The 13,033-nt window shown below is 34.9% G+C and overlaps 2 protein-coding genes across 4 annotated transcripts in view; both read left to right on the top strand.

The window, feature by feature from the left end:
- LOC105155484 (probable E3 ubiquitin-protein ligase RHG1A) overlaps window positions 1–2,734 on the top strand; it is a 7,738-nt gene extending 5,004 nt beyond the window's left edge. For 2 of the 3 annotated variants that reach the window (XM_011071363.2, XM_020698795.1), the window contains exons 3-6: window positions 1,507–1,560; window positions 1,844–1,942; window positions 2,020–2,163; window positions 2,247–2,734. In XM_011071363.2, the coding sequence (XP_011069665.1) occupies window positions 1,507–1,560; window positions 1,844–1,942; window positions 2,020–2,163; window positions 2,247–2,378 (429 nt within the window). In that variant the 3' untranslated portion in view covers window positions 2,379–2,734. The remainder of the gene's footprint in view (window positions 1–1,506; window positions 1,561–1,843; window positions 1,943–2,019; window positions 2,164–2,246) is intronic. The other variant, XM_011071364.2, reaches the window with a different exon arrangement.
- On the top strand, window positions 7,227–10,440 carry LOC105155483 (probable serine/threonine-protein kinase At1g01540). Its single transcript, XM_011071362.2, has 7 exons — window positions 7,227–8,047; window positions 8,413–8,517; window positions 8,676–8,798; window positions 8,898–9,068; window positions 9,164–9,293; window positions 9,385–9,594; window positions 10,082–10,440. The coding sequence occupies exons 1-7, from the start codon at window positions 7,413–7,415 to the stop codon at window positions 10,244–10,246; spliced, it is 1,539 nt and encodes a 512-aa protein (XP_011069664.1). The 5' UTR covers window positions 7,227–7,412; the 3' UTR covers window positions 10,247–10,440.

Here is a 13,033-nt window from a genome sequence, read left to right as displayed (position 1 = left end):
AGACTCCCTCTTGTTGAACTAAAGTATTAGTATAGAAAGCTGTCCAAGACACAGAACTCTTCCACCTCTCTTACTATTGAATCTAACTTGCCTATGGCTTGGTATTTTCATATTGGCTGCCTTTTTTGTCAAGTTAGTAGGCCTTATCGACACATTGCTATTTAATGATTCGAATAGGGTTCTTGATTTATGTTTCCTTGAAGTTAAAAACTTTCCGGGTAGATTAGAAGTGATTTTTAGTTGTAATGTTGCGCGCTAGGTTTTGATATTATATCCATGAAATTGACTTTAATACTTAATTCTTAAAAGCTGTCCATGTAGATTGAGGAGCTTTTGTTTGTAACATTAGGCCCTCGAATTTGGTACGACATCAAGTAGCGTTCTTGATTTATGTTTCCTTTTAGTTAAGAACTTTCCATGTAGATGTGATTTTTAATTGTAATGTTGCGCGCTAGGTTTTGATATGATAACCATGAAATTGGCTTTAATACTTAATTCTTAAAAAGCTGTCCATGTAGATTGGGAATTGATTTTTATTTGTAATGTTAGGCCCTTGGATTTGGTATGACATCAAATGATACTAAAGAGATTTATTTCAAATGTTTCTCCTTATTTGGCCCCATAAGTGGAACAAGTATGTTACTTCCCTGAACAGAAGCTTCTGCATTTCTTATAGCCACAGAACTCAAAAGGAACTTGTGTGTATTATAAGGATGAGGACAAGCTCTATAGAAGAAGACTATTGGACGTTGGTTAATTAGAGGTTGGGATAGTTAGACTTTTTGGCCCCTCATCTTAGTCACTCTTTTAAATTAATCCATCTAATGAAATCCTAACTAAAAATTAGTCAGTAGTCCTTCCCTGTTTCAACAAATTTAGTAATTACTCTCAACTCTCGGTTGATTGCTAATGGAGTTGCACATGTGTCGGCAACTGAAATTATTAAATATTTTAACTTTAAGGGAACCAAGCTGTAAAAGATTTAAATATATAGTGCCAAACTGGTAATGCTTTCAATGGTCGTGTGTTTTGTACATGAGCAGTTGAGGTGTCACAAAATTAAAATGGCAGCACATTCTGCATAAAAATGACAAACCGAGGAGCTAGAGGGACTAAAATTTTATCGGTGGCTAAGATGAATCACAATAAAGTAATTGGCCCGTCGAAGGTCTATTAGAAGCAAGGAGTACTAATGTTCTGCTGATTTCTTTGTACTTCAACTTGATGATTCTATGGTCTTTAAACGCTCACTCTTTGGAGGAAACATTGTCAGATTGTGCTGTTGACAGCAAGTGTAATTGTGCTTTACTGGAAATGATGAGTTGACTTTTGCTTGAAATATACTTTCTTAGAGACTTCTAGTATCATTTGATACAAACTTAATCATCCTTCAGTTTTCTTTTGAGCCAGTTTTGCAACTCATGTAGATAAGTTGATGATATTGATTTATTCCTTATACGAGGAATCTTTACAATAACTATGCAACTAATTGTTTGCTGTCTTTAGCAGATACGCCATGTCCTGGATCTCATGCGAAGAGGAGAGGGCCTGAGATTTGAGGTTTGCTATTTCTCTTTTCTAAGAGCAATTATTGTCGAGAGTTACATTTGTAACAGTGGCATGTATAAATGTGTTTGCACGAATTAGTTAATTTAATTGATTGGCAACCCATGTTTTAAAGTTTCTCCTATATTTTCATTCCTTCTTTTTGGCAAAACCCTCTACAAGCCCTTTCACCATTTCCCCCCTCTCTTTCCCAACTGCAGTTATTCTCTTGCTTTGTACTCTTGTGACATGTTTGTTTCCCCCCAACTTAAACATCTATCTTCGTTGTGTTTGGTAGGATGTGATGATCCTCGATCACTCAGTCCTTTTTGGACTTGCTGATATTCATGATCGACATCGGGATATGAGATTGGATGTTGATAACATGTCTTATGAGGTGGGGATGCGGCAGTGCCTTTTCATCTTCCTCTCATACTTTCCCAGTATTTTCAATCTCAACAGTTTTGTTTCCAGGAGTTATTGGCCCTGGAAGAGCGCATTGGAAACGTCTGCACTGGATTGAGCGAAGAAACCATAGCGAGTCGTTTGAAGCAACAGAAATATGTAGGCAGCAAAGCAGAAGACGAGGCGGAGACAGAGCCTTGCAGTATATGTCGAGTATGGATGTTTTCTTCCACTTGAAATATGGTTTAATTCCATTTGTCACTCATTTTCTTGCACTGCTCTATTATTTGATGCAGGAGGAATACAATGATGGAGAAGATCTTGGAATGCTAGAATGTGGCCATGATTTTCACACCGACTGTATCAAACAATGGCTGACGCAGAAAAACCTGTGCCCGATTTGTAAAACGACCGGTCTGACTACGTGAAACGTGGCCAGCCAATTCAAACTGTCTTGACCTCCAGTTCTATTGGGAGACGTGTTTCGCCAACTTAAAACAATGAAGGCCACGGTTCCTCTCAACTTCAAGCGGGCTTGATGGCATTTCTATGTCCTTTTTCCCCCTTTCTCCCCCTTCCTAAATTATCTTGCTCACATGTTGAGTTTAAAATGATTCTTAAAGTGAAAATAGAACCTTTTCCAGCTTTACGTTTAAGCCATCAATGGCACTAGATTATTGAAAATTCAACCTTTTTTTGTTTTTAATTTAATTTCAATTGTTGTCGAACATTTGACAATTTATCTGTCCTATGATCTTTAATTGTTTATGTTGTCTTTGCTGCACTTCTTTGTTGCGAAACAGTTGAGGTTTGGGGTGAAATTCGTACTGGAAGTCTGGATGAAGTCTGTAAGACTGCGATCCTATCTGTTCAAATAAACAGGAAAAAGCCTACTATGATCTTTAAGTGCAAGACTACTAGGTGTTCTCATGCAAATTTTTCTTTCAACACCTCTTTAAAGAAATGTCTTGAAGTCAGAGCAGGGTTGAAAAATAAATCAAACTATTTCATGTTCAATTAAAATCGATCTATAAAAATTCAGTTGAAATTGATTTCTTAATTCTTCAACGAAAAAGAAATCAACACTCACTTATCTCTATTTTTCTCTCTCTATTTTTAAAACACAAAACAAAATAATTAAAACACAAATCCAAACATAATGAATTTGTTTGTTTGACAGGCTTTGAGGCTCTGTTTGAACTTAATTTGATTAGTATATAAATTATAAAATCATACTTAAAAATATTGAAGTAGTTGAACATTCATGTTTTTTAAGTTGGGTAAATAAATAAAACAAACTTGAAAACGTGTATGTAATATTAGCAACACTCGACCACAACTTGCAAGAATAAGAAGTTGCAAGAAAGCTCGATTTTTTTTCTCTTTAAACTTTCATTTTCGTGCTCATCCACTCGAATACTTACAACCCATTTTGATTTTATTTTCAAATGGGCCTTCCTAATTTTAACTTTACAAATTTCAAAACTCATGTATTTAGCTGAGAAGGTCCATCTTCATTACAAAAGTTTCTTAACCAAGCCCCATGATTTTTTCTTCCATTTCAACACTTATGGCAGAATAAAGTACGTTTTCAATTATTTTTATGTTCAATATGTGAAAATTTTAAGGTGATAGGATAAAATTATCAAAATGATTTCGTGCTGGAATGAAAGTACCACCGCATATGCATAGGACTAAAATTACGAATTTTCCCTAACTCTCCTTCCACTCACGACCAAACACTACACATGATCAGCATAAAAAAATCTTTTGTGGAGTCCTCTGACGAAAACCTTGTCGATCTCTGATTGCGAAATGTTTGAAGGTATTTTTTGCTGGTTGTCCTCTATCTAAATGTCTCATTTCTCTAAAATACTTCAACCAAGTGAATGTCGTCACACTGATTGTGAAGTGAGCAACACTATTCCATCACCGTTTTTACATGAATTGGTGTAATGGATGTATTGATTGGAGTACATCTATATGTATTCCTATGTTGAGTATCTTTGTCAGGTTGAGTATGTACTTACAACATTGTTCGTATTTAAGTTGTTTGATTTTTTTAAAAGAGAAAACTTTTTATACTTGTCTCTTGCGCTGGACATCATGGTTCTTTCATTTTTGTACTGATAATCCTATAGGTTTTGGTTTTCTGAACGACTTGTATTGGATGCATGACTTGTGTTATTTTAGTTAACGCTCTGTGTATGTGTTGTTTAAATATTTCTTAAATGATTTTCCCCATTTTTCGTATAAATCACTATTATTGAATAATGTGTTATTAGGATGTGCTAAGAAGAAAAGTTTGAGATATTTGTTCCATCCAAGAGTTTATGGTTGATGCATTGATGATATTAGTTTTATTGTAGGCGTCAAGGTGCCTTGACCTTTAACATATAGCCTAAGGTGCAAAGTTCCTCATTAGGCTCGAGCAATGAGAAGATTGACTAAAATAACTGACACGACATCTGTAGATAATTATAAACCAGTCGAAACACTTTTAGGAGGTTTTGCCAATCTTATAACAAATGGATGGTCTTTCGGACACAATACATCTCCTATAATATCTCCCAGCGGCTCCTAGTAGATTGATGGCAAATAAGTTGGGAATCCACGAGTAACAGATTCCCAGATTTTCAGGTAGACTTGGCATGACTTGGTAAAATAGTCATATCTCTTTTAATATTTATTCGAATCACAAAAGGTTTTTTTCTAGATGATGGCCAACTCAAAGGGCTTTCCAACGGCGTATGGTACTACACAATAACCCCCGTATCCTGCTTTGTACATTCCTATTAATAGAAGTCTTGTGTAGTCATTTGGTAACATCATTTCTCACTCTCAAACTGTCACTTATTCTCATTTCTCTCTCGATGTTTAGGTTATTTTGATCTTGTATTTTATACTTTACACGAATACATACACTTTATCATCATTTCCTACCATTATTCTCACCTTAATTTAAGTTTTTTTTACTCTTTTTTAGTAAAATCGTTACTGAGTTAATAATCAGAATACTAACTTCTGTTTTGTAGGGTTAGTCCCTATTGATCTTAACATTTTTTCTTAAAATTCCTTCGACCTTATGGTGTGACAAAAAATTTGGTACACATCTATATTTAATTTTTGAATTTTATATACTATTCTAATACTATTCATTTTAAATTTTATAGTGCCTAATAAATTAATATTTTTAATATTTCTAACAAATCAATCACGTAGAAATATTATTTTCCATTTACTTTTTTTAGTTGAATATATTTATCATTAATGTCGAAGTAATTCAGAAACATTAGATTTAGGACTCTTAAGTAGTTTTCTTTTAATAGAAATTTATCTCCTAAAACTAATTTTAATTTATTATTATTCAAAATATTACTTAAAAATATAAATATCTTTTCACAATAAGAAGAAAAACATGAGAAAATCATACTTTCATATAATATATATAATATAGATTAATTATACACTGTTGATGCATTATAGATCAAGAATTAATGCAATAAATTGTTGTTGTGTTTTCCCATTACCCATTTATTTACATGCTAACTTTTGGTATTTAAGCTCAAAATTCTCCTCAAAGGCACTATAAGTCTGCAACTTCATGTCATACTTTTTCCCTTCTGACTAAATAAGGGAAAAATATTATTTTAGTCCGCTAAGTATGTCTAGTTTTAATTTTAGTTTGATAACTATATCCATTTTTATTTAGATCCAATAACTTATGAAATTGCTTACTTTTAGTCCTCTAGCAGATTTTCGGACAATTTTACCCCTATGAGTGCATATGGACTAAAACTGCTTTTCAAAAGTTGCATAGGGGTAAAATTGTCCAAAAAACTGCAAGAAGACTAAAAGTAAGTAATTTCGTAAGTTACTGGACCTAAACAAAAATGAACATAATTATCAAACTAAAATTAAAATTAAACATACTTAACGGACTAAAATAATACTTTTTCCACTAAAAAGAACAAAAACTCTATTGCACAACCACCATAAAATCAGAGAGCTTTGTCCTACTCTTAATAAACTAATCACTAAAACTATCTCCACATATATATAATCATCACCAAACTTCCAATCTACCGTATCTATACCAAATACCCCAACAAAAACCAAGAAAGAAATACACTCCAAAAATATACAAATAAAATAAAAGAGAATACACACCACCTACCAACCATCAAAAGCAATCATTGCTATTACCTCATATCAATCCAAAATACAACCTAACAAAGAGGAAAAAGGAAAAAAAGAAGAAAGAATAAGAATATAGCACCCAATGCACATAGTGGTGGTCGGCTTGGTAGCTAATAAAAAGGTTTTTGGTTCGGGTGAAAAATGAATGTATAAAAATATGTTCATATTTGGTTAGAGAATATGAACGAGGAAAAGTAAAATTAGAGGTATAAAAGATTTCTCTAAAGCCCAATCTTGTTTCAGTTTAGAATTTAGAATTGGAAGTATTTATACTGTTAAAAAAAAATTTGTCGTACCAATTTTTTAAAATATTCAAATTTTATCTTTTTATTTATTTCTTTTCTTAAAATAAGTTGGCGGTAACACTAATTTAATATTTTTAATAAATTCATTATTATAATTTATTTTTCCGTCTCATCCGACTTTACGATTTTTTCTGGCGCTCGTGGGAGTTTGTGTGCAGCGACTACTAGTAAGATTGAAAGACTAGAAAGTAATTACTTGCAGACATAATTAATCTATAAAAAGAACTCAATTTATTTTATTCTTGTTATTGTTGGATGCGTATTTTTATTAATAAAGTTTTTAGTTTAGTTTTTAATTTTTTGACATTTTAAATTATTTTAGTGTTAATTAATTTATTTTTAGTACAAAATAATAAAAAAATTATAAAATTATTTTTATTTGACATTCGATTTTATTGATATAAAGTATGTGAAAATATTTGAAATTCCCTTTCTATTTTCATGGTATCAAACAATTTAATGAAAAAGTATTGATTCTTTCCTATTCCTTTTAACTTCACTTCCCCTCTCTTTTTTCACTTGCCTTTTCCAGTTTTCCTCCGCCGAACCAAACAAAGCCTAAAACACTACTTAAATTACTACTTTAGTTGTGTATTTATTACTTGTTGGTAGTATTCTTGCAGTATTAAACAACTATAGTTGTGTCCATTAATGGATTCATACACAAAACAAACTCAAGATTTATGTGTTGCTGACTAAAAGCAAGGAAATGTTAGTGGGTCCTCTTCCATTTCCCTGAAGTCCCATCATTACAGCTTGCCTCAGCCACCCCCCACCCCACCCCGTCCCACCCCCACTGGCCTCAGTGTCTTCTTCTGCTACTACTCACTATCATGGTTCTGTCTTTTACGCCCCTGTGTGCTGAGCAAGTCAAATAGCCAGAAAGAAGAGAGGTTTTATGAGCTGAGCAAGAAGATAGAATTGATTGAGTGTGCTGTGTGAGGGACGGGGGAGAGAATGTCTGATGGGAAGCCAGCGTTTCTGAACGATGAGCTATCAAAACGGACCTCGATTTTCGGGTTGCGTTTGTGGGTTGTTCTTGGAATCTGCGTCGGTGCGGCGATTGTCATCTTCCTCTTCCTCATCTCTCTCTGGTTCACCTCAAGAAGGAACAAGAAGACCTCATCACTGTTGCTAACTCACAAGAATTCCGCCATCCCGAATGTTTCCAGGGAAATCCAGGAAATCCGGGTTGACCCGACCCGGAAGCCTGAGACGAACCCGAAGCTGCTCCTCCCGGCACCTGGGTCCGACCCAGTTCCGGAAGCCGACCCCGGTGAGGACCAGAGAATCCACATTGAGATTGGAAAGGGGCACCGGATTGCCTACCCCGAGAAGGTCGGCCCGGTGGGTTCAGGATCGGGTCATGGGAGTGGTGAGGCCCGGCCCGGTGCTGAGGCGGGTGCTGCCATGCCCGGGCCAGAAGTTTCGCACTTGGGCTGGGGCCATTGGTACACTCTAAGGGAGCTCGAGGAGTCTACCAACGGATTTGCTGATGAGAATGTGATCGGGGAAGGAGGCTATGGAATTGTTTACAGAGGTGTTTTGGAGGATAATACTAATGTGGCTGTCAAGAATTTGCTCAATAACAGGTAATCTGATACAAAAAGCTTTAAAATTCTGATCTTCTGATGCAATTTCTGCTGTAATATGTGTATGCATTGAATCTCATGCAAGTGGTCTTTGTAGGATCTGTTGTAATTTGCACTTTAAATCTCATTGCATGTGTTCAAAGTGATAAATTCAACAATTTCATGGTGTGAATGTGAAATTTGCCCAATTCTTTGTGAATTCCTATACTTTTTTGCATTATGTTTTGGGATAATGACATATGTTTGGACAGGGAAGATTGCAGAGGACGAAAGTATTATCCCTTCTAAGTCGAGCTTTTCTTTGCATGTTTGTCGGAATGATGTTTGTTTGTTGATTGAGGGTCTGAAATTGATTGTTTGTTCAGGGGTCAAGCAGAGAGGGAGTTTAAGGTCGAAGTTGAAGCGATTGGACGCGTTCGACATAAGAATTTGGTGAGGTTGCTTGGCTATTGTGCTGAAGGAGCTCATAGGTACTTCCAAACTTCAGGGTTAACTTTATACTCTTATTTGTCTTTTGCTCTAGGAACTGACATTATGTGCTGTTACCTGAACGAATGCCTTAGAATGTGAAGTAATACTAAAACTGATCTTAAAATGGATTTGTAACTTTTGGATGTCCGTCTGTCAGGATGCTTGTGTACGAGTATGTCAATAATGGAAACTTAGAACAGTGGCTTCATGGTGACGTAGGGCCTTATAGCCCTCTTACATGGGAAATTCGAATGAACATCATTCTTGGAACGGCAAAGGGGTAAATGCAAATTTGTTAATTTTCAATTCTATCAATCTCAAGCACTTGTTGGACACATTTTTACGGTGTATAGTAACTAAAGCTTTGTGATTTCCTCAGGTTGACGTACCTACATGAGTGTCTTGAACCTAAGGTTGTTCACCGTGATATTAAATCGAGCAACATTTTATTGGACAAACAGTGGAATGCTAAGGTATCAGACTTTGGTCTGGCGAAGCTCATAGGCTCAGAAAGGAGTTACATCACCACACGAGTTATGGGAACGTTTGGGTGAGTCATCTGTCTCACGATGTAATTGTTGTCTCACTGCTACACCCCAAACAAATAGAAAAATGACTGGCTTTTGGCTGCTTGTTCTTGTCTAGCTATGTCGCTCCAGAATACGCCAGCACTGGCATGTTGAACGAGAGAAGTGATGTTTATAGTTTCGGCATTCTCATAATGGAAATTATTACAGGGAGAAATCCAGTGGATTATAGCCGTCCCCCAGGGGAGGTACGTATTCAACCATAAAGCTTAATGCATTTTGCCACCATTGGTTTCATTACTTCCGTATTTTAAACTTCGTATGAGTCGAAATTCACAGGTGAACCTGGTTGATTGGCTTAAAACAATGGTTTCGAATCGGAATTCGGAAGGAGTTCTGGACCCCAAGTTACATGAGAAGCCTTCTTCGAGAGCATTGAAACGAACCCTTTTGGTGGCTTTACGCTGTGTTGACCCGAACGCCCAAAAGAGGCCGAAGATGGGGCACGTAGTACACATGCTAGAGGCTGATGATTTTCCCTTCCGTGATGTAAGTTTGACTTATCTAATTATACAAATCACACGCTGGAGACTGTACATTCACAGTATGTATTTCATATTAACCTAGTTTACTCTTTCCGGGCATGCTCCCTCGTAGTAAGAATTTCCATAATTATGCAATAGAACTAGAGTTACAGTTATATCAATTAGACGTCCGTTCTCCCAACTTGGTGGTTGTATGTTGGTGAACATCAAATGCGTTATATAAGTCTTTGACTTGGAAGTTCTTCTAAGGAAATTTACACATTTTCTCGCCAACTTTGAGCTGTGGCTATAAATTCTAGACTGGGCTGTGTTCTGCTGAACTAAAGTGATCACATGAGTAACTGCATCACACGGACCATACAATTGTTGACTTGTATAGTCATAAGAGAGTGAACAATCATATGAAAAGCACAATAACACTTGCCATTGATTGGTTCGATCTGGCTAAACCTCATTTGAAAATTTTCTGTTGTTTTCGATTCTTTGTATAGGAGCGAAGGGGTGGACGGGAGCATGGTCGATCACATCGTGACAGCATGAAAGACAGGGTAGTGGAGAAGCGCATAACCGAACCAGGAGACAGTAGCGGATATGAAAGCAGTGTCCAAACTGACAGGTCTTTGTTGAGGAAGCAAGAAACCGATGAAGAACGGTAAGATAAAGACCACCCTATCGTCTGTTTCGCTGTCCTGAAACTATCGGTACACTGCTATCCTATGTAAATATCATCGTTTTGCCTTTCGCAATTTGAGTTACATCATAGTTGTGAGTGTTCATGCTATGTAGCAGATGTTGAGGTTGTTTTAAGCTGCACATTTCTTGAAATTGATTCGTTTGTTTGTCGATGTTTGATTTGATTCAAGCCACCCCCCCCCCCCCCCCCCCCCCCCCCCCCCCCCCCCCCCCCCCCCTCGCCCCCCAATCCGAGGAAGAAGAGAATGGTTTCTCCTAATGAAAGACGAGAATTAATTTAACCATCTCTGAGAAATTCATCGATGTAATATACACAGAAGAATTGCTGTGTATTTTTCAATAAATATCTTCTTTTTTTAGGCAATTTTTCTCTACGTTCTGGAACACATAGTAGAGATGGATTCGATTGTGTAAATTTGATCGTTTCAAGGAAAATTCTTATCCGAATCAGCAATCACAAATCAAATGTAATACATGCCATGTGATGTGATGGGTCATTTTTTTTAATTGTACATTAATTTCATAGCAAATGTATTGCATTTGTTATATAATTGAATTCAGGTTCGATCAAACTCGATCAGAGTTAGAATTTTTTTTCCTCGTTGCAAATTATACCATCACACCTAATTAATAATTGTTCCTTTATTATAATAAATAATTAAACAATAAATATTAAATTACAGGGAAATTATAAAGAAGAGGGAAATTATTACAAAATAGATTAAATACTTAGACAAATTGATCTAGGACTTCAATTATTTGTACAATGATTAATCAAATAGCGAGAAGAGAATAATTATTTTTTTTATAATTAAATAATACCTATATATATAGAGAAAGTTTCCTTTAGATTATTATTAGAGTAAGTTGTAGATACGTTGAAAAATAAATCAAACTACTTGATACTCAATAATCAAACTACTCGATACTCAATTGGAATTGATCGAAGAAACTCATTCGAGCACGACCATCTTACTTCAGAAACCAGGCTTGAAACAACATTTTTTATTTGTTCAATAAGCTTGCCAGCTCAGCTCGATCAATAAAAGTATAATATTTAAATGATTCGAGTCGAGTTCAAATTTATTTGAATTATTATTGAATTTATATATTATGTTTGAATTCTATTTGGTTAATGATGTAATCGAGATCAAACGAATTTTAATTGGATCAAACATGAATCGAGCTCGAATAATTTGATATTTGAAGTATATTTTGTTATTTTCGGATTAATCAAATCGAGCTCAAATCAAGCTTGAAAGTTTTTCGACCAAATCCTTTTTTTCAAGTTTGACTTGTTAAATTTAACAAATCTAGTCCGAACAAGCTTTTTTTTTTTTTTTTTTCTTTTTATGAATTTCAATCAAGTATCGAATTTAAAAAGTATCAATCCACTTGAGCTCTACTTGTCAATTAAATTAAAGTTCGTTCACAATCGATTCGATTAACAATAAAACAAAACTCATAAACATATTTTTTGAATTCAGAATAATGCTAAACAATAATGCATTCGTTTCGATTCGATGAACAAGTATAATGCTATTCAAATTTCTTCCAGTTTTGGCAATCAAACTATCACAACAGGATAGCGATTAGCGAGGTATCCTTAACATTTTTCGTGAAGTAAGAGAATTGATTGAAATAAATTAAATATGATTATTTCTGTCGATCAATATCTAACAAAGACTAATAAAAATAACATTTTACGCATAAGATGGAGTTCGTACTCGTGACCTCTAAAATCATAAAATCTCAATTTCGCCAACTGATTAAACATTGTTGAAAAGTATCCTAAGCATTATGTGTGGCTAATCAGATAAGTTTGAGTAAATGCTCAAATGTGCAACACCATCATGAGGGAGCACGTTTTCTTCTTTGAACGTTGAACAATATACCCCCATTAATCAATGACGACTAATTATATAAAAGTAGTTCACGTTATCACGATTTCTGACAGTGGGCCATAACTGATATAAATTAGATTGGTCCCAGAGCCCACATCCATCATCAAAACTTAAAAAGTCAAACAACAAAATGAGATGAAAGAAAGGGGCATTGTAAGGAAGAGTTGGGCGTCCTTGGCAACGAGAGCTGAAGGTATGAGTGCTGAAGAAATCGTTGATTTATGGACCCCGCTTTTAATGTCAATCAATCTATGATTAAATTATTGCGATATCCGTTCAAATTTACGGACTTATTTGATTAGGATGAAATCACCAAAAAAGTTAGAATGTTTAACTACGGTTAATTGTCATGTTTAATAACAAATAACCGTAGCAATAGTTATTGACCACAACTATGCAACAGTTGTGGTCGTAGTTTTGTTAGGGTGGCTAAAAAATTTGTCATGGCTCTCAACCGTGACAAATAATTTTATCATGATGGAAAAATTAATTTTTTATATTGATTTTATTTAACCATAGTTAATAGTAGTAATTTACTATGACTTTCAGCCATAGCCACTAATACTGTAGCTAATAGTAATTTTTTTCCAAGTGAATGCAAGTGTATAAGAGACAATGGAAGTGAAAAATGAGTATATAAAAATAAGTTTGATGTTTAGTTAGAGAGAATAGATAGAGCATAAGTAAAGTTGGACATATATGAAATCCTTTCGGAGACTAATTTTGTTTCCGTTCAAAATTTGGCGGAAAAGTGAATGTATAAAAACGCAAAAGTAAAAAAAGTATGTATTTTTTTTATTTACTCTATTACTCATATACATAATTTATTTTTCAATTTTTTCTCAT

Source organism: Sesamum indicum, linkage group LG2, assembly GCF_000512975.1.
Source record: "Sesamum indicum cultivar Zhongzhi No. 13 linkage group LG2, S_indicum_v1.0, whole genome shotgun sequence".
Lineage (NCBI taxonomy): Eukaryota > Viridiplantae > Streptophyta > Magnoliopsida > Lamiales > Pedaliaceae > Sesamum > Sesamum indicum.
This window is presented reverse-complemented; position numbering and strand designations above follow the sequence as displayed.